Consider the following 25,011-nt stretch of genomic DNA (forward strand, 5'->3'; position numbering starts at 1 on the left):
TTGTATACCTAGAGATTCGAAATGTTTGAGTTAGCTTGCTTATACTGTTTTTTTCATATGAGACAGTTTATTGATGATCAATTGGGAAATTATTTAGGGTATGCAGATATTACAAGATTTTTGTTTCATCCGGCTACATTTAGGTACTCTTCTGTCAACAGCATCTATCTCTATCTCTCTCTCTATTTCTATCTCTATCTCTATTTCTACGCAGCGCGAGCGCGAGCGCGAGCGCGAGCGCGAGCGCGAGCGCGAGAGCGGGCGCGAGCGCGAGCGCGAGCGCGAGCGCGAGCGCGAGCGCGAGCGAGCGCAGCGCGAGCGCGAGCGCGAGCGCGAGCGCGAGCGCGAGCGCGAGCGCGAGCGAGAGCGCGAGCGCGAGCGCGAGCGCGAGCGCAGCGCGAGCGCGAGCGCGAGCGCGAGCGCGAGGCGAGCGCGAGAGCGAGCGCGAGCGCGAGCGCGTAGCGCGAGCGCTATCTCTACTCTTCGATTCTACTATCTCTATCTCTATCTCTATCTCTATCTCTATCTCTATCTCTATCTCTATCTCTATCTCTATCTCTATCTCTATCTCTATCTCTATCTCTATCTCTATCTCTCTCTCTCTCTCTCTCTCTCTCTCCTCTTCTTTCTCCTTCTGTCTCTTTCTGTCCATCTATCTTTCTCTTTCTCTCTTTATCTCTTGATCTCTTTCCATGTCTTTCGCTTTTATGTATCACTCACTCTGTCTTTGGGTTTCTCTTGTTTTCTCTCTCTATCTATCTCTCTCTCTCTCTCTCTATCTCTCTCTCTCTCTCTCTCTATCTCTCTCTCTCTCTCTCTCTCTCTCTCTTCATCTCTTTTTCTTTTAACTTCCATCCCTTCAATTCTATTTCTCTCATTCTTTATTTTATTATTCCCTTCCTCTTTATCCCTATATCTCTTAGTATATCCCCATCTTCTTCACTGCTTCTCTCCCTGCTGCTGTTTGATACTCTCTCGCTCTAGCTCTCCCTCTGGCTCTCTCTCACGCTTTGTGAGTTTCTAATAGCTTCGTCCATCAGAATTCAGATTACAGGATATCATTTAATTTCATAAATCTCCTGAGATCATTGAAAAGTAGTAGCTGAGTATTCTGCACCACACACACACACACACACACACACACACACACACACACACACACACACACACACACACACACATAGAGGTAAATTGAAGCACATGTAATTTGCCGTTTGGCCTTTATATTAATGTTCAAATTGCATTTAATTAGTTTCGACCGGTTGATGATGGAGGTGGTGCCTCGCGGGTCGCGATTCGTGGACCCATTTGGCGTCAAACACACGAACCACAATCCAATCGTCCGGCTGCAAAGCTGATGTTTAATTTATATACATACACGTACATATATAATATGCATATAGTATATATAGTTTTTCCATTCCATTCAAAGTGCGCAAATGTTTGTGTAACGCCAATATGCATTAAGATTTATTAATATTGCAAACATTTAGTGTTTTTTGAGTATTTAGTAAATGACAGTTACAGCTCTAGTTTGAATGAAGATTTATATGAGGAACATCATACAAAATGTTCCGAAATGGGTAAGAGCCCTAAGATCTAATGGTCCATAAAATTAATAGGGGAGAGACAGCGAGAGCGAGAGCGAGAATTTTAAAGAAACGGAGAGTGAATGAAAAATCGAAATACCGAGAGACACAGAGAGAATGAGATAGAGAGAAACAGAGAGAGAGACTAAGAAGTTGTACAAATAGAGAGAAAAAATGTTAATGAAGCAGAAGTGAGAGAGAGACAGCGAAATATAAGGCATTAGATAGACTTACAGAGAGAGGGGGCATCGGAGGGAGTATGAGAAATATAGAAACAGATGAAAGGAGACTGGAGACAGCAAAAGATTAAAGCGATTGAGAGAGTGAAGGGGAATCACAGAAGAAGAAGAATCACAAAAAGAACAGAGAGAGGCTAAGACAGAGAGAAAGAGAGAGGGAATTACATATATAGAAGGAGAAATACTAAAAAGTGAAGAGAGAAAGAGTGAAAGCGATGGAGAGAAAGAATGAGAAATGTAGATTTAAACAGAGATAGGTAACCGCAGAGAAAGAGCGGGAGAGAGAGAGAGAGAGAGAATAACTACATGTATGGAAAGAGAGATACCGAAAAGTAAAGTGAGAGAGAGAGACTGCGTGAGAGAGAGAGAGAGAGAGAAAGAATTACATGAATAGAAAGAGAGATACCCAAAAGTAAAGAGACAGACAGAGAGAGAGAGAGAGACACACAGAGAGAGAGAGAGAGACAGAGACAGAGAGAGTGAGGAGGTGTGCGACTGCTTACGTCGATTGGCATCAGTTCATTTTGGACGTGTTGGACGTGTGTAGGCCACGTTTCGTGCTCTAGTTGGGCTTACGACACGTCGGCCATTATACCACATGAGATTTAATAACAAGTGCTGATGGAATTGCGTCGACATGAAAGCTGTATTCAAGTATACTATATGGCGCAGGTGGGCTTGTCTCTGTGTGTGTGCTCGTGTTCGTGTGTGTGTGTGTGTGTGTGTGTGTTAACTGCCTTGTAAAAATTGCACGCTGGGGACAAAGCTAACATAACGAAACCTATTGCTGCCTCGCCCCCGCCCCCCACACGCGCTGTCAGTCAAGTTCGCTGCTTTATGGCATGACAAAAAAAAAAACAAAAACAAGTAAGAAAGCTCTAGTCGAGACTGCTCGACTACGAGATCCCCTGAACCCTACAAGCAACTGATATTTCAAAAATTATTAGCAAACACACACGCACACACACACACACACGCATACATACAAATACACGCACACACACACGCATACAAACAAACACACGCATACACACACTCACATATACAGGCGATTGCGCTTGGGTTGCGCTGCAGTGTTGGCAATATAATGATAACTTATTTGTTGAATAATTTAATTTCTAGACGTACGATCGTAATGAAACTTTCAGAACGTAATCATAATGTTAAAATGTATGTGTATACCGAAGCTCAAGTCTCTAGTATTTGATATATTTGATTTACAAAGATGAGGGTGAGGGGGTGAATTTAGGTGTGGGGGGTAAATTTTAACAAAAACCGAAATTGTATAAAATTCATCTTAATATACATTTTAAATTTGGAGACTCTAGCTTGAAAGATGTAGGAGATATAATTATTTAAGTGATTTTCGATAAGGTTTTTTATCGATAAAAAAATATCGGAATGAGTTATCGTTTTTTTAGTGATAAACTCGATCTGCGCGTGATATATACGGACATTTTAAAAAAAAGTTGAAGTCTCTAGCTCTTATATCTTCTGAAATCGACGCGTTCATACATACGGACGGACGGACGGACGGACGGACGGACGGACGGACGGACGGACGGACAGACAGACGGACAGGGCCAAATCGACTCAGCTTGTCGTCCTGATCAAGAATATATATACTTTGTGGGGTCTGCCACGCCTCCTTCTGCCTGTTACATACTTTTAACAAAACCATTATACCCTGATTTCCCATTTTCAATGGGTTCAGGGTATAAAAAAAAAAAAAACAAAAACGGAAAAAAAGAAGAAGAATAAGAGAATAATGAAAAAGTAAAATAGAAAAGTGCACCAGGTTTTCGTATCGTATGCATAATTGCTTTTAAATTACCAAACGAACCTTAGCTAATGTACAGGCACACACAGACACACACACACATACACACACATACACGCACATGTATGGAATATTTGTTAGGCAAAAAGAGCAGGCGAACAAGCGTTGCGAAAATAAACTAAACAAAACAAAAAAAAAAACAACAACAACAACAACAACAACAAAAGACGAACTACACGTTTTTCATTCTATTGAAGCAACGCAACACCGCAAAAGCATGCTCTGCCCCAACACACCCCACCCACCGCCCACACGCACCCAGGCACCCCTCTAGGTGGGCGAAAGGCGTAGTTGTTTTCTTGCCTTCGAATGTCTGTCTTACATTGCATATACTTCATGCTTAATGAAGTAATGAAAACTAAACAAGCGAGCACTCGAAAATAATTGACATGGCTTGGAATTATTATCGAATTGAATAATTGTCGCTGCTTACGGTTTTTAAATTTATTTCTTCTTAAAATGCAAGTAACAAAAATTTATATATTTATTTACAAAAATATAAATAAATTTTTATAATGATTAACAAGTTAAATTCAAATTTTAATTATTATTTACATTATAAGTGTGACAATTTTTGGTCCATAAACTGAAATAATATGGAATAAAATAATTATATAGAAGTAAAAAGTATTATCATAATATACTTTTCCCAATGAGTTTTATAGAAATAGCATAGCTCAGAATAAAAATAGTAATAATACTAAAAAAAAAAAAATAAATAAATAAATAAAAGAAAATATATAAACAAAAATTAAAAAATAAAACAAAATATCTAAACAAAAAATAAATATACAAAAAATTAAATAAAATTAAATCATATAAATAATATAAACAAAAAATAATATATAAACAAAAAATAAATAAATAAAAATAAATATAAATAAATAAGAAAAAATAAAGAAATAAACAAAAAAAAAATAATGAAATAAATAAGAAAAAAAAAATAAATAAAATAATTAAAGAAATAAGAAAAAAAAATTAAATAAATAAGAAAAAAAAATTAAATAAATAAGAAAAAATAAATAAAATAATTAAATAAATAAGAAAAAAATAAATAAATAAGAAACACAAATAAATAAATAAGAAAAATAAATAAGAAAAATTAATAAATAATTAAGAAAAATAAATAAATAAAACAAATATGAAGCAATAACATTTGGATTTCCCATTTTTGATGGGCATAAAAGTAATATTATAGGTATATATATAGTATTTTTATATATGTATTTTTTATTTTTCTTATTTATTTATTTCTTTCTTAAAGCTATTGACAAAAGCGAGAGTCAAATTAAATTTAAAAAAGCCTAAGCAAAGTACAGGATATAATATCAATAGTAAAAGTATAATTTTTATCAATGTGAAAAATATAATTTGTATTATATTGTATATATAATATTTTTATTTTTTATTTTATATACAATATATTTAATTTTATATATATTTTATTATTTTATATACATTTTAGGTAATAATAATAATAAATATGTATCCCGTATCATATAGTTCAAGTAGTTCAGTTTTCAATTGGGTCTAAAGAGAGAGCAAAGCCAACATGCACACGCGATTACAGGGTATTTAAATAACGAGAGTGAGTGCAGGTTATGTGCACATACTATATACCTATATATATATATATATATATAGGTATATGTACAAATACATACACACATATATATACATACATATATAGCTTGTGCGATCGTGTAAACGCAAAAATATATGCGCACGGCAATAAAAAAAAACAAAAAAAAAAAAACAAAGTTAACAATGAACAAACAAATGGAATATATGCATGGAAATTAGCCCCGTGTAGGCCCTGATAAAATGTTGTTGTTTTCACTTTGGTGCTGAAACTTGTTTAATAATTCAAATATCACCGCACACACACACACACATACACGCACACACGTATACCACCTGGTCACAATGTTGTTGCGAGGCATATTAATTTGCATGCGCCAATTTAATATCTTGTCAAATTTATGTAGAAACTTAACCTGCGCCTTCTGATGGCACCTGTACGCACGTGTGTGTGCGTGTGTGTGTGACTGTTGTAACACGCACACACATACACAGCAGAGTGAATGCTCCTTCGCCAAACCAGATCGGGCATATTAGTTGACATGATGTGAGCTAATTGTGTATATATGTACAAATAAATATACACACACACATACACATACATGCGAATTCCATTAAATTTTCTTTGATATTTATCAGGCGTAATCAAAGTCAGCAAATTGAAATTATTGAAAATATGGAAACATTCCCCTATATATGTATATGAATCTTATATCTCCATAATTGCATACATATATATATATGTATATGTGTATGTAGACATGTGTGCATTTGAATCGATATTTTGCTTAGTAATACCAAGCACAAGCCATGTGATGAGATGAAGCCGGTTCGAGCTTTTATTAATGTTTAATGTTTGTCAACTGTTTTTGGACAGCAGCTGGCACAAATCATTAACCAGTTTGGTTTAAGCCTTTTGCACCCGACTTGAACCAGTTTGCACCATAATAATGAACTTTAATGTACACCAAAATATAGATAGAAAACATATAAATATAGAATTATCTTGTATCAGAACAGACAGAGAAACAGATAAAGTGAAGAAAAATGAGAAGACATTAAAACTTTTGTGATGCATTTTCAGTTAAATCAGAGAGGGAGAGGTAGAAGAAGAGCAAAAAAGACAGAGAGAGGGTGAAAAATGAGAGGGTTTTTAGAGAAAGTAATGAAAAGATTGATAGAGCGAGAAAAATAAAAGATTGATAGAGAGAGAAAAGTAAGGGAGTGTAGAAAAAGTGGCGAAAATAAAGAGATTTTTCCCAAATGTTTATTTTGTGAACATCATTGTAAAGCTCATGATAGAATGATTATGAGCAGATAAAGCAAATGATGAGTTTATGAATTAAAAATAGAATTAATATGAGCAGACTAAACAGATAATATCTTAGTAAACATTTCTGAAAATTAATAACTTAAGATGGAATAAACTAAAACGGAAATAATTTGCGCTTCAGTTTCTGTCTTGATAATATTCCAGACTATATATATGTTAGATGTGCCTAGACGAATTCTTTTCAATTTAAGATTTGACTATTAATTACCAGATGATTGGCTTTAGTCGAAGTTTACTCTGACTTTCGTCTATAATCGGCCCGACTAACTCTAGTTTCTATCAAATTCGATTGTAAAGTGCCTGTCAACTGTTGCGCAAATTGAATAATTATTATTCACATGGAACTATCAAAGCTATCTATCTATACTTTGTTAGCCTTGCAACTACTATATTGATGATAATCGTCTGGTAAAAAAGTTGGCAAAGTTTTCAGTTTTATGTTTTAAGTTTTCAGTTGCTTGTTCTACTAATTCTATCCATGTGGATAAAGTGCCTGGCAACTTTTTCAATTATCCAGCTGAGTGCAAACTTTAATTAAGTTTCGCAACTGGCCGAGCTGCTGGCCCCTTCCCTTCCATAGGATTTACCTATTTGCATATTAACACTTGCAGCTAGCTAGCCCCTCCTCCCCTGTCCGTTCTGCCCCCGCTTGGGCGACGTCCATTGCGACTTTGTCGCTTGGCCAACTTGAAACAGTTTGTAAACGGTTTCAGACATTTTTACAGCTAACTTGATACAGCTAACGGTACTACCTCCAACTGCTAACTGTAAACACATGTGGCTCCACATACAGCTAGAGCCAACATTTTGCAATTGTTACGCGACGCGACGCGATGCGATGCGATCCAACCGCAAAAACCCAACGCGACTTATTTGTTTACATACCAATACCAATACACACACACACACACACAGATACTTGATTATTTACAATGAGGTAGGCGAACTTTGTTTGCACCTAATTAATGTATGTAAATATACATGCATTTATTTAAATAAATACACACACACACATACGGTAGCTCGACTACACTGCAAGAAATCGCATTGGAAATTAAAGAGCATTCTTTGAGAAATAAAAACAGTATGCAAAAGTGGCTAGACACACTTACGATAGCTCGAATACCCTGCAAGAAATTGCCTTGAAAATTTAAAGCAGGTTTCTTAAGTACAATAAATATGGGCATAAAATGTATCTAAAATTGTATGAAAAATATATATAGTATATAGTATTTCCCACTTTCAATGGAATATTCAAAAATGTATAAATTCAAAAAATGTATATACATATTATATATTCATATTATTGCCATTGTCGAGCTGTATATTTTGAATATATCATATTTATTAGTTTAGAAAAACATCGCTAGGCAAGCTTTAAAAATGGGGAAAACAATAGCTAAAGATAATTTGCATTATGCCTAGACGAAAGTCAAGATAAGAAAAATAAAAAACTGAGATAGCTGATTGAGTTTACAGTATATATGGATTATGTAGACTTTAAGTTTAATAGGATTCACTAGTTGTATATGGTACTTATCATAAAGAAAATAATATATATAAAAGTAAAAAATAATATTAATAGGTTAGAATAAATGTAAAATAAAATAAATAAACATGAGAATATATTCATATGCAAATTATTATATGTTAATATACAAATGCATATTCGAAAAAAAAATTAAATGCACAAATATCAATTAAAAAGAAAAAAACATAGAATTGAAACTTAAAAATAAAAATAAAATAAATATATAATTGTAATAAAATTAAAATTAAAATTAAAAATAAAAATAGAATTAAAAATAAAATTAAAATAATAATAAAACAAATTATAAAGTAAAACCAAAAACTATATTTAAAATAAAATAAATTTAAGCAATACAATAAATTAAAAAATATATTAAAATAAAAAATTTAATAAATTTCAAAACAAATTAATAAAAATTAAATAACAAAAATTAAAAAAAAATAAATAAAAAGAAAAAAAAAATAAAATAAAAATAAAATAAAATAAAAATAAAATAAAATAAAATAAAATAAAAATAAAATAAAAAAAAATTAAATAAAAAAAGAATAAAAATAGAATATCTAAAATATAAAAAAGAAATTAATTTAAAATCTAAAAAATTAATTTATGCAGACAGAGACCTTATTATTATTTATTTATTTTTAAATACTACATAAAATCACGAAAAATAGTTGTTTTTTGTCAGTGTAGTCGCATTAATGCGGGTGTAAGCCGTAGAGTTTACTGTTTCACAGAGCGCTCATCTCTGCTGCCTGTGGGGGGCGTCAAGTGACTCGGCCACTTCCAATCAGAATTGCTATTGCACTGCTTGTCAGCTGACTGACAGCGTGAGTGAGTGAGAGAGGGGAAGCAGAGAGTGAGATTCTCTCTCGTGTGTGTGTGTGTGTGTGTGACATATGCACGTCACTTACTTGCTTATCGTGTTACACCCAGCGTGAGCGTAGCGCTGTGTGATTGAATGCGGTGATTGCTGTTTGATAGCATATTAAGTATTTACCTGCACATTTCTTGCATTTCTGCATACACACACACACACATAGGCACATACAAGGCTATGACTGGACATTGTTTAAATATTTATTGAGAAATTGTGCATTGAATCAATTGTAAACAATTACAATGCTTTATTTATTCGAGTTGTCAACTAAACTAATCCCCATAACTGTTCATTGGCATGCCCTGTATCCGGTGTAAATCGAGACAATTTAATGTTGGCAAGGGTCGTGACAGGCGCCTTCATGTATATATGCATATACCTGATGAGGACTATATGCTGAGTATATCTAAGCCAAGCTACAAAGCCAGAGATTTTCCATATAAGGGCAGCATCGAATGAACAGAATGGTTCAAGGTATCTACTTGTAACTCAGTTCCGAGTGTTCTGCAGTCAATATACATACATATATATCGAACAGTCTCACGGATACTAAACAATTACCAGTAATATAATTATTTATAATGTGTGTTTATATATACAATATGTATATTGATTTTGTTCTGCTATATATCCGCATGGGCTAATAATGTAATTGACCTAGTATGTACATCGATTGGTATAATTGACTTTATATGCTTCTTATAAAGATTGTTCTCATTTGCTTTTTGAAGTAATTTTAATTCTTGACAATTGGTGAGATATTTATAAATTATAATAAACTATTATCGATTAATAATAAACTATTGACCAATCGATCATCGGATAGCAAGACATTCTAGAGCTAGAGCTATGAGCTTTAATTCTAGCTTCGCGAATTCTATGCTCTTGCTAAGTAAATAAATGAAAAAAATAATTAAAATAGATAAAAAATAAAAAATAAAATAAAAAAGAAATAAATTAATTAAAAAATTAAGGAAAGATAAAGAATGAAATAGAACGAAAGTTGAAAGAAAAGGAAAAGAAGAATAAGAAAATGAAATTAAAGCAAAAAGAAAAGAAAAGAAAAAGAAGAAGAAAAGAAAAAGAAAAGAAAGAAAAAGAAAGAAAAGCAAAAGAAAAAAAAAAAAAGAACAGAAAATAGATAAGAAAAGCAAAAAGTAAAAGTAAATTAAAAATAAAATAAACAGTGAAAAAGTAAAATAAAATAAAATAAAAAGAAATATAATTAAACTAAATAAAAAATAAATAAGATTAACTAAAAAATTAAAATAAATAAAAATAAAATAAAATAACAATTAAATAAAAATAAAATAAAAAGATATAAAAAAAATAAAAGAAAGAAAAATAAATTGAAAAAAAGATTATATAATAAGGGAAGTTATCAAAAAGAAAAAATTATACAGCAACTATTATATTCTTATATAAACAAAATAAAAAATTAATAATAATAAAAAACGATAATAAAAAATAATACTAAAAAAAAAAAAATAATAATGGTAAACAAAAAAAAAAAAAACAAATTAATAAAAAATAATACCTAAAAAATAAAATAAAACAAAAAATTCAAAAAGGAAAATAAAAAGTACAAAAAGAAAAAAGTACAACAATAAAAAAACCAACTTACAAAAAATGCAGAAAAACATTTTTTGGAAATAAAAAAAAATGTATAAATAGCCAAGCATTGCTTTAATAGCCGATTAGCTCCGTTCTACTCTTTCCATAAAAAAAACACCATAATAATTCAATGTCCAATGGGAACTTGACAGACACAAACTACGCACGCCGCATAAAAAGATCTAAAATCAGAGAAACAATCGAAAGTGTGCAAAAGTAGGAAAATTGAACTATATAGAGCATTACGGCGGGGGGGAATACAACTGTATATATGTGCTCATGCAAATATTCTGTTAGCAATGCACAATCTAATACTTGATGACTTCGTAGTGCTTCTATTATTATCATGAGCACAGCTGCATATAGTATATGAACTCTATTTATATAATTGCCAAATCAAATTATAAAGTCTTACAGCTTCAATGAACTATTTTCGTTGGGTAAATTGGGAAATGCATTTGCATCAAATTTAAGTGAATGAAATTCAATTGAAAAGCTCTTTTGAAGCTACGAACTTATAAATATAAATTGGCATGTCAAAGGGACTGGGAACGAGGCGGGGGCTGGTGGGGCTCTGGTGTGGTTGTGGGCTAACGTAATTGTTATTGGCCTATTGGAGAAACGCAATCAAATCGAATGTTTTTGCATCGTAAAAATATTTTAATTGAATTTTGATACGACGACTTTGAAATGCAATTGCAATTTGATAAATGGGATTTTGTGGGATATAGCTGTAATATAAATATATACAGGTGCACAGCTGTACACCTGTACGCATATATACCTTGATATATATATTGACATTTCTGGCATTACTTTCATTGCAGGCCATTTGGATAGGGAGTCGGACAAGGCCAAGCACAAGGACTGCGATATAGACGCAAACGTTAGCCGCTCACCGTTAGCCGTCAGCCGTTTTCCCGTCAACTGTATTGCCCGTTAGCCCCGTTAGCCATTTGACCGGCCGGACATTACGCAGAGCTGAGGAGCGTCGTTAGTGTGTGGCGCGTGGGGGGCGGAGCAGCGACGGCCTGGTCCAACTTGTAGTCGTCGTTCGTCGTTCGTCGTCGTCGTCGTCGTCGTCGAAGTCAAGGAAAATGTCTTCGCCATTAGCGCAGAGCAACAACAGCAACAGCAGCCAGTCGCAGTCATCAGCAGCAGCAGCAGCAGCGGCAGCAGCAGCAGCGGCAGCGGCAGCGGCTGCTGCACAGCAGCACAATCAAAAATCAAATTCATCAGCTGCCAGCAGCGTTAACAATACACACGAAAAGAATGCGAGCGGAACGACGGGGACGACAGCGGGTGCCGGCGCTGGCGCTGGAACTGGAAGTGGAGCAGCAGCTGGCTCAGGATCGTCGGGCGGCACGCCACAGAGCCCCACAAAACGTAGCACAATATCCACAAAGGAGCGTGTGATCGACAGCGTGCCGTTCCCACCCAGCCGTAAGCTAACCTGCGCCGATGTCTTCGATGCGCGCACCGGCAAGCCGCACCACGATGTACTTAAGCAGCATTTCATACTGGAGGGCCGGATCGAGGAGAGCGCCGCCCTGCGCATCATCCAGGAGGGCGCCACGCTGCTGCGCCAGGAGAAGACAATGATTGATATTGAGGCGCCGGTCACCGTCTGCGGCGACATCCACGGCCAGTTCTATGATCTTATGAAGCTATTCGAAATTGGCGGCTCGCCGGCAACAACAAAGTATCTGTTCCTGGGCGACTATGTGGACCGGGGCTACTTCAGCATTGAGTGCGTCCTCTATTTGTGGTCGCTGAAGATCACGTATCCGCAGACGCTGTTCCTGCTGCGCGGCAATCACGAGTGCCGGCATCTGACCGAGTACTTCACCTTCAAGCAGGAGTGCAAGATCAAATACTCGGAGCGCGTGTACGACGCGTGCATGGATGCGTTCGACTGCCTGCCGTTGGCGGCGTTGATGAACCAGCAGTTCCTCTGCGTGCACGGCGGACTGTCGCCGGAGATACACGAGCTGGAGGACATCAGGCGGTTGGATAGATTCAAGGAGCCGCCCGCCTTTGGCCCCATGTGCGACCTGCTGTGGTCCGATCCGCTCGAGGACTTTGGCAACGAGAAGAACTCGGACTTCTACACGCACAACTCGGTGCGCGGCTGTTCGTATTTCTACAGCTACGCCGCCTGCTGCGACTTCCTGCAGAACAACAATCTGCTGTCGATCATACGGGCGCACGAGGCGCAGGACGCCGGCTACCGCATGTACCGCAAGAGCCAGACCACCGGTTTCCCCTCGCTGATCACCATCTTCTCGGCGCCCAACTATCTCGACGTGTACAACAACAAGGCGGCGGTACTCAAGTACGAGAACAACGTGATGAACATCCGACAGTTCAATTGCTCGCCGCATCCCTACTGGCTTCCCAACTTCATGGACGTGTTCACCTGGTCGCTGCCCTTCGTCGGCGAGAAGGTCACCGAGATGCTGGTGAATGTGCTGAACATCTGCTCCGACGACGAGCTCATGACCGAGGAGAGCGAGGAGCCGCTGTCGGACGACGAGGCGGCGCTGCGCAAGGAGGTCATCCGCAACAAGATACGCGCCATTGGCAAAATGGCGCGCGTCTTCTCAGTGCTGCGCGAGGAGTCCGAGTCAGTGCTGCAGCTGAAGGGGCTGACGCCCACGGGCGCCCTGCCCCTGGGCGCTCTGTCCGGCGGCAAGCAGTCCCTCAAGAATGCCATGCAGGGCTTCTCGCCCAATCACAAGATTACCTCATTTGCGGAGGCCAAGGGACTCGATGCGGTCAACGAGCGGATGCCGCCCCGACGCGATGCCACGCCCTCACCGGCGGAGGAGGGCCAGAAGTCACTGTCGGCGGCGGCAGCAGCAGCGGCCAATGCGAGTGCGAATTCAATCAGCGGATAATTCTAAGTCAGTAACAGAGTAGCAGAGCAGCAAAGTAGAAGAGTAGCAGAAGCGTAACAGAAGCATAACAGAAGCGTAGAAGAGCGCTCTACAGCAGCAGAGCAGCGCAGCAGCGGCGCTGTTAAGTCAGTTTTAGAAGTCGACAATTAAGTGAACAGCAAACCAAACGGTGGCAGTGCGTGCGAGTGGGAGGGAATAAGCAAATCAAATAGTTATATGTAATTTCGAGCTGCGGCAGTGCAGACTACACACACACACACACCCACACACATACATACACATGCAAACAGGCATCGCTGCGCAGCCGCAGCTGAAATGCATTTGAAACGTAACATAAAATAGAAGAAAACAAAACCAAAATGCAAAACACATGCAAATTAATAATAATAAAAACAAAACACGCAACAGAACGAGTCGAAAGCATAAAAGTAAATGAAATGCAAGCGTTTAACTTATTGGTATTACAGATAAAAACAAAAGCAAAAGCAACACACAAAAATACAATTTTCAATATGGGAAAATACAGAAGCTAATCATAAAATGCAGTTCAAACAATACAGAATTGTATAAATAGTTGTATGTACATATATGCATGCATACGTATACATATGCGAATACTATATATGTATGTATGTATATGCGTATATAAATATATACATATATGTAATTCTATGCATAAATCATCAAAATTTTTGTGCAACATTATATCAAAAGAGCAAAACAATATGCGAAGCGAAGTTAACGAGCGCGCCGCTGCTGACGCTGACGTTGACGTCGCAGCAGCAGCAGCAGCAGCTGTAAAGCTGTAAATTAGGTAAATTTAATTACTTGCAATGCTACAAAAATGCAAAATCAAGTTATAAAAAATCAACTTTATACAAAAACTAACTCGTTTCTGAATAAAAATAAATAAATAAAAAAAAATATATATATATAAATCAATATATAACCTTCCCAAGAAAGATATTGAAGGAATCAACCTTTTAACAAAAGAGAAAAAAAAAAACGATTAAACAAAAAAAAAAAAAAAAAAAAAAAAGAAAAGAAAAACGCTAAACGCTAAGAAATTATACTACTTTCGTTGTGTGGCGCCGAGGGCGACTTTAAAGCTAAACACCAAGAAGAAGCTAACGCTTAACTACTTCCTACGACAAAAACAAAAACAAACAACAGCAATATTTTACTACAATCTTTTATTACAGAAACACGAAGAAACGACAGGAACAACACACAACATAAAACAACCTGAAAAACAAAAACAAAACGACTGAATCTCTCTCTATAGCTAATACTTTCTCTCTCTGTCTCTCTCTCTCTCTCTCTCTCTCTCTCTCTTCATCTCTCTCTCTCTCACACACACACACTCTATATCTCTTCACCTATTACTGTTGAAACACCTTCAAAACACATATACACACATACATACATACACACACACACTCAAAAAGTAAACTCAAAGTTTATGAGTACATTTGTTGTCGCCATTGTCGCCTCACACTCTCTCATCTGGTGATTGTGTATGTGGTCTTTATATACGTGCCATCTTTATCGTAGTCATTAGCGGAATATATACATATATATATATAGATATATAAATAAATATATGTATATATGTATATGCATACATATACAAAAAATATATGATTAAAACGAATTGGCTGCAGCGCAGCGGATGTCAAATGTGCAGCAGCAGCAGAAGCAGCAAGCAGCCTAAAAAAAAGCAACGCAAAACCAAATTGCCGATATTAAACGGTATTAAATACACACACACACACACGCACATACACAGATGCGCATAAGCTAAGCTTTACGAACTTATGCACTCTTTGCTGTATACTCTCACGCTCCTTAAGTCACTCTTACCCTCTCTTTGTATTTATATATGTATATATACATATATATGCTCTCAGTTACATACACACACAAAAACAATCAAGCGGCAAAGCAGCCAACAGAAGATGCATGCAAAGCAGACGAAATTAATTGCGAGCCCCTTGCGCCTGTTAACTATGCAATGCAAATGCAAAGTGCGCAGAAGCCAAAAACAAAAACAACAAGAACAACACAATGCGTTTGCAAATGGCGTCTCCTTTGCGCGGCAGCCTTACATTTGCGTCTGCGTCGACGTCAGCGTCGATTCTTTTTTATACTTAATCGAATTTTAGTTATTTGTTAATTAAAAGCAAAAATAAAAATTTATTAAAATAAAGTGAATACAAAAATCAAGAATGAAACAAAGCAAACTGAAGAAAAATGTGAAGCAGTGGGCATAGTTTAATTGGGTTTTGTTGTTAGCTGTTACTAGATTTTTTTTTTCGTTTACCTATTGCCTATTTATATATATTTATTATAAAAAAAATGTAATACTTATGCATACGAATTTTAAATTAAATTGTTGTTTCTACTTTTGTTTTTACCTATTGTATATTTATATACATTTATTGTTTTCTACACCTTAAGTAATTAAGTCAAATGAATTTATAAAAATACAATGCGAAAAAATAAATAAATCAAATATATATATAAACGAGTGCAACTTCTCTTTACAAATATATTATTATAATTATTAACAAAGCATAAAAAAAAAACAAACAAAAAAACCAAAAACATTTATTAATACTGATGCGAAAGAAGAAAAGTACCTATGTACATTATTTTTAAGTTATATAATGTTAAACGATAAAAATAAAACCAAAAATATAATAATTTGTTGTTGAGAGCAGAGCAAAGAAGAGAAGCGACGACGAAAAGGAGAAGACGAGTTAGCAAATTAATTGAAATTTGATGATAAAGTGAAAACATTTGATAGTTGAAATGAATCTAATACAAAATGCAAACTTATAGCAATTTGAAGTACTTTATAAACAATTATACATACATACAAACAAATACATACATATATAATGCATAAGAAAATTATATACAAACATATACATATGTTTGAAGTAATGGCGATCCGCCGGACATGTTAATTGATAAAAACCAAAAACAAACAAGAAACAGTTGCAGTTGAGAGACAGAGATGGATAAGTGGAGGAGTAAGAAAGAGAGAGAGAGAGAGAGAGAGAGAGAGAGAAAGGGAGCGAGAGAGAGCAACAAACATAATATATATATATATATATGTATATATACATACATATATTGATAAAACACAAATCATATAAATCGTTGCCTCCAAATGCATACAAATTTTAATTAAATTTATAGGCAACAACAGCAACAAATATCCAATAATATTATACATATATAAAGAGTAACAAACGAATCACGAATAAAAACTGAGTAGCCTGGGAACATTAGTTAGAGAGAGATAGCAAGAGCGTGCTCTATTAACTGCAGCGCCTGAAAGCAGGCAACAGTTTTAGGAGAATGCCTTTTGCCAACCTAACAGGAGCAGTAGAGCAGTATAACAGTATAACAGTGTGTGTGTATTATGTACGCATCACATATGCTATATATGCAGTTGTAACACACACACACACAGACATAGACACATTTCCCAAATAGTTAAAAATACATTAACAAATGAAACAATGTTTAAAAGCTAAGCAGATCAGCATATATATATATATATATGTATATATATATATACCTGAACAAAGCAAACAATTTACAAAAGTTTATTGCATTTCAATTCCCAAAAAAAAAATTATATATAGATATATATAAATTTAAATTGAATACAAAAAAAAAAAAGAAAAATAAGCGAAAACAATTACAAACGCAGTACGTTTAATAAATATATTGGTTTTAAACAACACTTGAAAAAAAAAAAAACAAAAATTAAAATTTAATGAATTTATTAAGCTCCAGAAACCCATGCATGCAAGCATATGTTATGCATGTGCACTCACATGTATACGCACATGCACACATGCGCATACTTTCTTCCGCCCCTTTGCGTCAAACACTCACATACACACACACACACACACACACACACGCACACACACATGCAAATTAGCGCGCTCTTCTATAAAGAGATATTCAAATTCATAACGTTCAATAAGAAGCTAACATAAGCTAAGCTAACAAAATATGATACTACTACTTTTATACTATGTACACAAAAAAAAAAAAAAAAACAAAAAATATGAAAACTTTTCTTATCTTTTTTCTAAGGCTTTCACACTCAATCGCTCTGCTCGTCTCTTCCTCTTCCTTCTTCCACCTCCTACTCAACTTCTATCTGCTACTATCTCCTTTTAAGCGCAGCAGTTAGAACACTTTTTAACGGTACATTTTCTACTACAATCACAATAAATAATCAATTTACACAAAAACAAAAAAGTCAAATTTTAAATAAATGAAAATTGTTAAAATTAAAAAAAAATATATATAGCTAAAAAGCAGTTATAATAAATATACATATAAACTTTTAATACTTCATTTGAATTTTTGCTCTGTTCTTAGCTAAACAAGTATGAGAGAGAAAGAGAGAGAGAGAGAGAGAGGAGAGAGAATTGTGTTACAAAAAAAATTTGTTTTAATTTTACGTTTTTTAATTATTTTATTTTATTGCAATAGTTATAATTAGAAGAAAACAAAATCATGGAGAAGAAGCAAAAACAATAATTTGTTGTAAATTAGCATAAATACTTGAAACACATACATACATACAAACATATACACATATATGTACAATCACATTGTTTTAAACAAATTTAGTTTAATTTTTTTAAACTGAAAATAAAATTTTCATTTTGATTGATTTGTTTACACTAAATAAATGCAAATAAACAAATGTTTTGAACTTAGTGGCTCTGTCTGTGTGTAGAACATGTTTGGTTTTTCAAGTAAACGTTGATTTCCAATTAACAAAAGTCTTCATTGCAACAACAAGAAAACAAAAACAACAAAAACTAAGAAAGGATAAATCCCCTTTTATATATTTAATATTTGTACTGTTTATATATTTTAACTCTAATTTTTTGATACATGTATTTTTCAACATCTACTTCCTGCCCTCGAATGCTTTAAAAAAAAAAGAAAACAAAAACTTTACACAAGAAAAACTTAAATATATACATATAAATAATTATATATATATATATATAAATATATATAATTATATATATATATATATATATATATATATATATATATATATATATATATATATATATATATAAAATTATGAAAAGAATTAAACTTTACCTTTTGGATAAATCAATTTAAATGCATATTTTATATATATTTAAACATTTATTTATATGCATGTATACATACATATATATATATATATATATTAGTATATATACATGTATATATATATATATATATATATATATATATATGTATATGCATATACATAACAAATAATATAATAATATAAATAATAAGTTGAAGCAACTTTGTCAGAGTCAAAGCAAAAAGTTTATATACTTATATTTAAACAAATACAAACAACAACAAAAACAACAACAAATAATTTTAAAGCAAGATTAAAACAAATTAATATTTAAAACAATTATATACATACAAAATAAGAAAAAAAAAAAAGCAAACATCACATCTAGATAATTCTCTTAAAAATTTTCAATTTTATTATAAAACCGAAAATAAGTAAATTAACAAATTTAAACAGTGAAAGCATTATTATATTATAAATTTATAAATGTATTTCAAACAAACAAAGAAAGAAAAACAGAAAAACAAATGATAGGGGCAGCTGGCTGGCAAATGGAAATAAATTTGCCTAATTTGCCAAAATGCGAATTGCGCCGTTGTGAGAAATGATAAATTGTATGCAATCCAGAGAAAATGATGATGAAGAAGAAGAAGAAGGAGAAGAACAAATTAATTTACAAATGGCATAATGAACAAATGCAGACAACAAGTTTTAACCTTAAGTGAATGCAAAATAAAAACAAAGATTATCAATGTTATTAACAAAATTAATATTAACAAAACAACCAAAAAAACAAAACAATACAAAACCATTTAAAAAAATATACAAGTACCTATCCTGAGAATAAAATGCGCGCACGTTTATTATTTCCTCTAAATGTTCGTTTTGAATACATATACGTCATCAGATTTTCTTTCAGTTCAATTTTTCAAATTAGACGCCAAATGGAAGTAAGTTGTGGTTACGGTTACGTTAAGCACGCTAAGAATCGGTAGTTCACATTTGGAACCTGTTATAAATGCTTGTGGGCATTCTCGTTTAATATGAGTTATCGATGACAACAACAGATTACAAAAAGTCGGCTTACAGAGATTTAAAATAATGTAATATAAGTGCAGATTTTGCTTGGCAATGATTAGTAAAATATCGATTTTCATAGCGATTATTAAGCTTGTGTATGATTTGAATATGGGCCATACAAAAAATAATCACCTCTTAGGAACACTGAATTTTGTTCCAAGCATATATTGCGAATATATCTGCTTACGTCATCCTGCTGCTGCTTTACGTCAGCGTACGTTGAGTTAACGTCGAATATGGAATTTTTGGTATTTAGTATGCAGTTGAAAATTGGAGAATTTGGTATTCGCAATTTGTGGTCACACTGGTAGAATATCAATAAAAATAAAGGAGAGGGAGGGGGAGCTGAAAATTCCATTGAGAAGCGAAAAAAAACGTAGCGAGAGAAATTACGACGTCTGCAGGGCACAGCAGCAGCCAAGACGAAACGAAAATATAAATACAAATTGTGAATCCATTGCTGTTGTGTTACAGAAATAACAGTAACACAGATATAGCAAATTACCAACCAAAAGTAGCAAAATCCTGCAACGCGACAAGGCGGCTAACTAGCTTCAACAAAAAAGAAAGAAAAAAAAATCAACAGCAGCAGGAGTAGAATAAAAAGTAGAAAAGTGCGTGTGTTGTTGGCCAACGTGCCAGTGCGTGCGTGTGCGTGTGTGCAGCTAGTGCAATCCAGTGCAGTAGACAGCGCACACCATAATATACGCTCACTCAGTGTGGGCGCCATCTGTAGCAACAGCAACAGCAACAGCAACAGGAAGAGGAATAGTCACAGCCAGAGCCACAGCCACAATCCAATTCACAGCGTACTGCAAATATGTCTTCGAATAATCAATCGAGCGGTGTCGCTGCCCAAGTGGCAACAAGTGCCAACCAGCGAGGTGGCAACGCCACCAACTCCACGGATGCCACAGACACGCATCACGGCAGCAGCAGCAATAGTAGCAGCAGCAACAACAATAATGCCAGTGCCAATGCCAACGCCTCCGCCACGGGCAATGCCACAGCAAGCAGCAACAGCAACTCGAATGCCGCCACCGCTGGCCACGATAGTCCGACGCATAAGGCGCATGGCGGACACGCAGCGGTCAACACCAAAGAGCGCGTTGTCGACAGCGTTCCATTTCCACCCAGTCACAAGCTGACGATGGCCGAGGTATTCGATGCGCGCACCGGCAAGCCCAATCACGAGCTGCTAAAGCAGCACTTCATTTTGGAGGGCCGGATCGAGGAGGCGCCAGCACTGCGCATCATCCAGGAGGGCGCCGCCCTGCTGCGACACGAAAAGACAATGATCGATATTGAGGCGCCGGTTACTGTGTGCGGCGACATCCACGGCCAGTTCTATGATCTCATGAAGCTCTTTGAGGTGGGAGGATCGCCGGCAACAACAAAGTATCTGTTCCTGGGCGACTATGTGGACCGGGGCTACTTCAGCATTGAGTGCGTCCTCTATTTGTGGTCGCTGAAGATCACGTATCCGCAGACGCTGTTCCTGCTGCGCGGCAATCACGAGTGCCGGCATCTGACCGAGTACTTCACCTTCAAGCAGGAGTGCAAGATCAAATACTCGGAGCGCGTGTACGACGCGTGCATGGATGCGTTCGACTGCCTGCCGTTGGCGGCGTTGATGAACCAGCAGTTCCTCTGCGTGCACGGCGGACTGTCGCCGGAGATACACGAGCTGGAGGACATCAGGCGGTTGGATAGATTCAAGGAGCCGCCCGCCTTTGGCCCCATGTGCGACCTGCTGTGGTCCGATCCGCTCGAGGACTTTGGCAACGAGAAGAACTCGGACTTCTACACGCACAACTCGGTGCGCGGCTGTTCGTATTTCTACAGCTACGCCGCCTGCTGCGACTTCCTGCAGAACAACAATCTGCTGTCGATCATACGGGCGCACGAGGCGCAGGACGCCGGCTACCGCATGTACCGCAAGAGCCAGACCACCGGTTTCCCCTCGCTGATCACCATCTTCTCGGCGCCCAACTATCTCGACGTGTACAACAACAAGGCGGCGGTACTCAAGTACGAGAACAACGTGATGAACATCCGACAGTTCAATTGCTCGCCGCATCCCTACTGGCTTCCCAACTTCATGGACGTGTTCACCTGGTCGCTGCCCTTCGTCGGCGAGAAGGTCACCGAGATGCTGGTGAATGTGCTGAACATCTGCTCCGACGACGAGCTCATGACCGAGGAGAGCGAGGAGCCGCTGTCGGACGACGAGGCGGCGCTGCGCAAGGAGGTCATCCGCAACAAGATACGCGCCATTGGCAAAATGGCGCGCGTCTTCTCAGTGCTGCGCGAGGAGTCCGAGTCAGTGCTGCAGCTGAAGGGGCTGACGCCCACGGGCGCCCTGCCCCTGGGCGCTCTGTCCGGCGGCAAGCAGTCCCTCAAGAATGCCATGCAGGGCTTCTCGCCCAACCACAAGATTACCTCATTTGCGGAGGCCAAGGGACTCGATGCGGTCAACGAGCGGATGCCGCCCCGACGAGATCAGCCGCCCACACCCAGCGACGATCATCCGCACCCGCATCATCATAGTCAGGGCAACAATGGAGCGGCGCATGGATAAGGAATTTGCGCGAAGGGCAACGGCAACGGCGTGGGAGGGACAACAGGAGTCGGTGGCTTCTGTGTGGGCGCCGATTACGGTCGGTAATACCAATAAGTAATACCTGTTGTCGGATCAGAAGTGCGTGGCGTTGTGTGTGTGTGTGTATGTGTGACTGGGTGTGCTGCCTGTGCCGGTTGTGCGGGCAGAGCACGCTCTGAGCACGTGCAAGAGGGGCCACAGTGTGCTCCCTTACCCACACACACAGACTCGCATAGCCACACACACACGTACACACCCATATACACACCCATACACACACACACATGCGAGAGCATGCATATAATATTTACATAAAATATCTACATATAAACATAATAATGTTGCAAAGATTTGTCGTTTTAGCTAAAACATCATTCGTAATAATTGTAATACACAAATACATACTTACTTTAATGATAAGCAAAAAGGTCAAAGGCGAGGTAACAATTGAATTGAATAGTTGAACAATTGGAGCAGAGCTGATCATATATACATATGTATATGGAATATGGCACGTGGAAATTCTATATAAATATTTCACTCTGAGAACAAACAACCAAACAGCAGCAGCAAGAAAGGAGCAAAGGACTTATGCCCGTTGAGGTATGCAGGATATTACAATTAATGCATTGATCGATTACTTTTACGCTCTAGCCACAGATTCCTTTTCCGTAATACACATAAAAAATACAAAAACAAAAACAAAAAAAATCCGAAACTAATCTTAAGCTTGTATGTATAAAGAATGAAACAAAAAATGTTAAATAGCAAAAAAATGAAAGAAAGAAAGAAAGAAAGAAAAAAAAAACAACCAAAAACCTAGCGCTAATATGTTGAAAACAGTTAGCAGCGCCAAAAAGAAGCGTACATATATTATGTTTAATTGAGAGCAGAGAAACAAGAGAGGAAAACATTAACAAAAACAAATACAAACTTCTATGAATGAAAGCAAAGAACTGTGCAATCTTGAAGGGAAAACAAAAACAAACACAACAAATGTTAATTGTTGCTTGAACATTGTAAAATTCGCAAGATCCCGAAGAAATTTTCAAACAATTTGCAATATGTGTCGCAATAGTCCATTAATTAATGTTCCTTGTACATTTTACAGAATGCATATGTACATATATACATATATGTGTGTGTATATGTATGTATGTATTTGTTTGTTGTTTATATTGTTGCCTAATGTAACTGAACTTAACTTAACTTGCATATATGTTTCTATGTGTGAACTCGTGTTTAATTTATTGTGTTTTTTATTTGCTTAGCCAAAAACATGTTGAACTCTGATTACAATTGTGAGGGAAAGAGACAGAAGGAACAACAAATGAAATCGCAAATGCAAAATTTGGATAGCAACTTAAATAATTATTTAGCAATTAAACATTGCATTTTAAATATCCAAAAGAAATGAACAAAGCAAAAACAAAGAAAAAAAAAACACTAAAAATGGCATAAGGATTTAAGTACCACACAAACTAAACAAAAACAAAAACAATTTAACATTTAAATAGCTAATCAAATATATTTAACTAAATAAATAAAATATTATAAATATCTAAGCACACACACATATATGTGCGTGTGTGTGTGTGTGTGTATGTATAACTACAACTGCAAATGAATATCACATGTTTTCATATTCCTTTCTTTTTTTTTTGTTTTTGTTAAACAAATATATACATATATATAAAGTAAATTTATATATGTATTTATATTAGATCCAATAAACACTAACTAAAACATTTGCACCCATATATCGCATAGCTTTTTTATTATTATTTATATTTGTTTTGTTTTTGTTATGAAATTTGGAATAAAAATATAAAGCAAAGAATTTCACTTGATAGCGAATAAGAAGAAGCACGCACAGCATTTTCCGTTTTTCTTTTCCACAAATTATGCACAAGACATCAGAAAAGCAAATCAATATATAAAGTATATTATAAAAAAAAAAAATAAATAAAAAATAAATATATATACTTATAAATTATATATATAAATATGAATGTTTTTTGGCAAATAGTATATATATATATAACGAACTCGTACTGTATAAAGTCTAAATGAAAACAATAAGCTTTTTACTTAACTCTGTCACACACGTCAGGCAGCACTTGAAACAATTTCCCAGAACAATTTTTAGAACTGAAATCAAAAGATTTACTTGTGCCATGCGAGAACTCAACAAAAGTTAAAAAAAAAAAAACAAGCAAAAAAACAACTAATATAACATAACTCGAGTTAGCTAATGTTTCAATTAACAAGAACTTGCATCGGGGACATTAAGGAATCAAACAAAAAATCTTCATATCCTTCAGTTTTGTTGTTTTTCGAATATATCTCTCACTAACAAGAAAAAGTTAGCTATGAAAATATTTGAAATTTACCATATTTCTCTTATGTTGTAAGTAGAGCATTAAATCGTCATTGATATATACAAATATATCAAATTTGACTCTCATAAGATCAAACCAAAGCAAAGCCAATAACTTCTATGATTCACAAGAATATGTATAATTCATAAAAAAGAAAAATCCAAGCCATTTAAATGTGGTATACCTTGAAACAAGTCTCCGATATACTGTCCCTTAACGTAACTAAGTCATATATTTATATATAAAAATATATACATATACATACATACGGAAATGCCTTCATAATCAACGTTTCGTTAATGACTCTCAGTCG

The 25,011-nt window shown here is 35.8% G+C and overlaps 3 protein-coding genes across 3 annotated transcripts in view; 2 read left to right on the forward strand and 1 right to left on the reverse strand.

The window, feature by feature from the left end:
* The window catches only part of CanA-14F (Calcineurin A at 14F), a 30,640-nt gene extending 16,212 nt beyond the window's left edge, over window positions 1-14,428 (forward strand). The window contains exon 2 of the mRNA XM_030387048.2: window positions 11,432-14,428. Coding sequence (XP_030242908.2) covers window positions 11,702-13,504 — 1,803 coding nt within the window. The 5' untranslated portion in view covers window positions 11,432-11,701 and the 3' untranslated portion in view covers window positions 13,505-14,428. The remainder of the gene's footprint in view (window positions 1-11,431) is intronic.
* The window catches only part of LOC108655760 (uncharacterized), a 173,265-nt gene that overhangs the window by 31,755 nt on the left and 116,499 nt on the right, over window positions 1-25,011 (reverse strand). The window lies entirely within an intron of this gene.
* On the forward strand, window positions 19,992-23,770 carry LOC115565500 (serine/threonine-protein phosphatase 2B catalytic subunit 2). Its single transcript, XM_030390699.2, has one exon. The coding sequence runs from the start codon at window positions 20,536-20,538 to the stop codon at window positions 22,294-22,296; it is 1,761 nt and encodes a 586-aa protein (XP_030246559.2). The 5' UTR covers window positions 19,992-20,535; the 3' UTR covers window positions 22,297-23,770.

The sequence above is a fragment of the Drosophila navojoa genome, chromosome X, assembly GCF_054131105.1.
Source record: "Drosophila navojoa isolate 15081-1374.11 chromosome X, UAZ_NAV_1.0, whole genome shotgun sequence".
Lineage (NCBI taxonomy): Eukaryota > Metazoa > Arthropoda > Insecta > Diptera > Drosophilidae > Drosophila > Drosophila navojoa.

Coding starts and splice junctions, on each gene's coding strand:
- LOC115565500 (XM_030390699.2), top strand. CDS start 20,536: ATGTCTTCGAATAATCAATCGAGCGGTGTCGCTGCCCAAGTGGCAACA.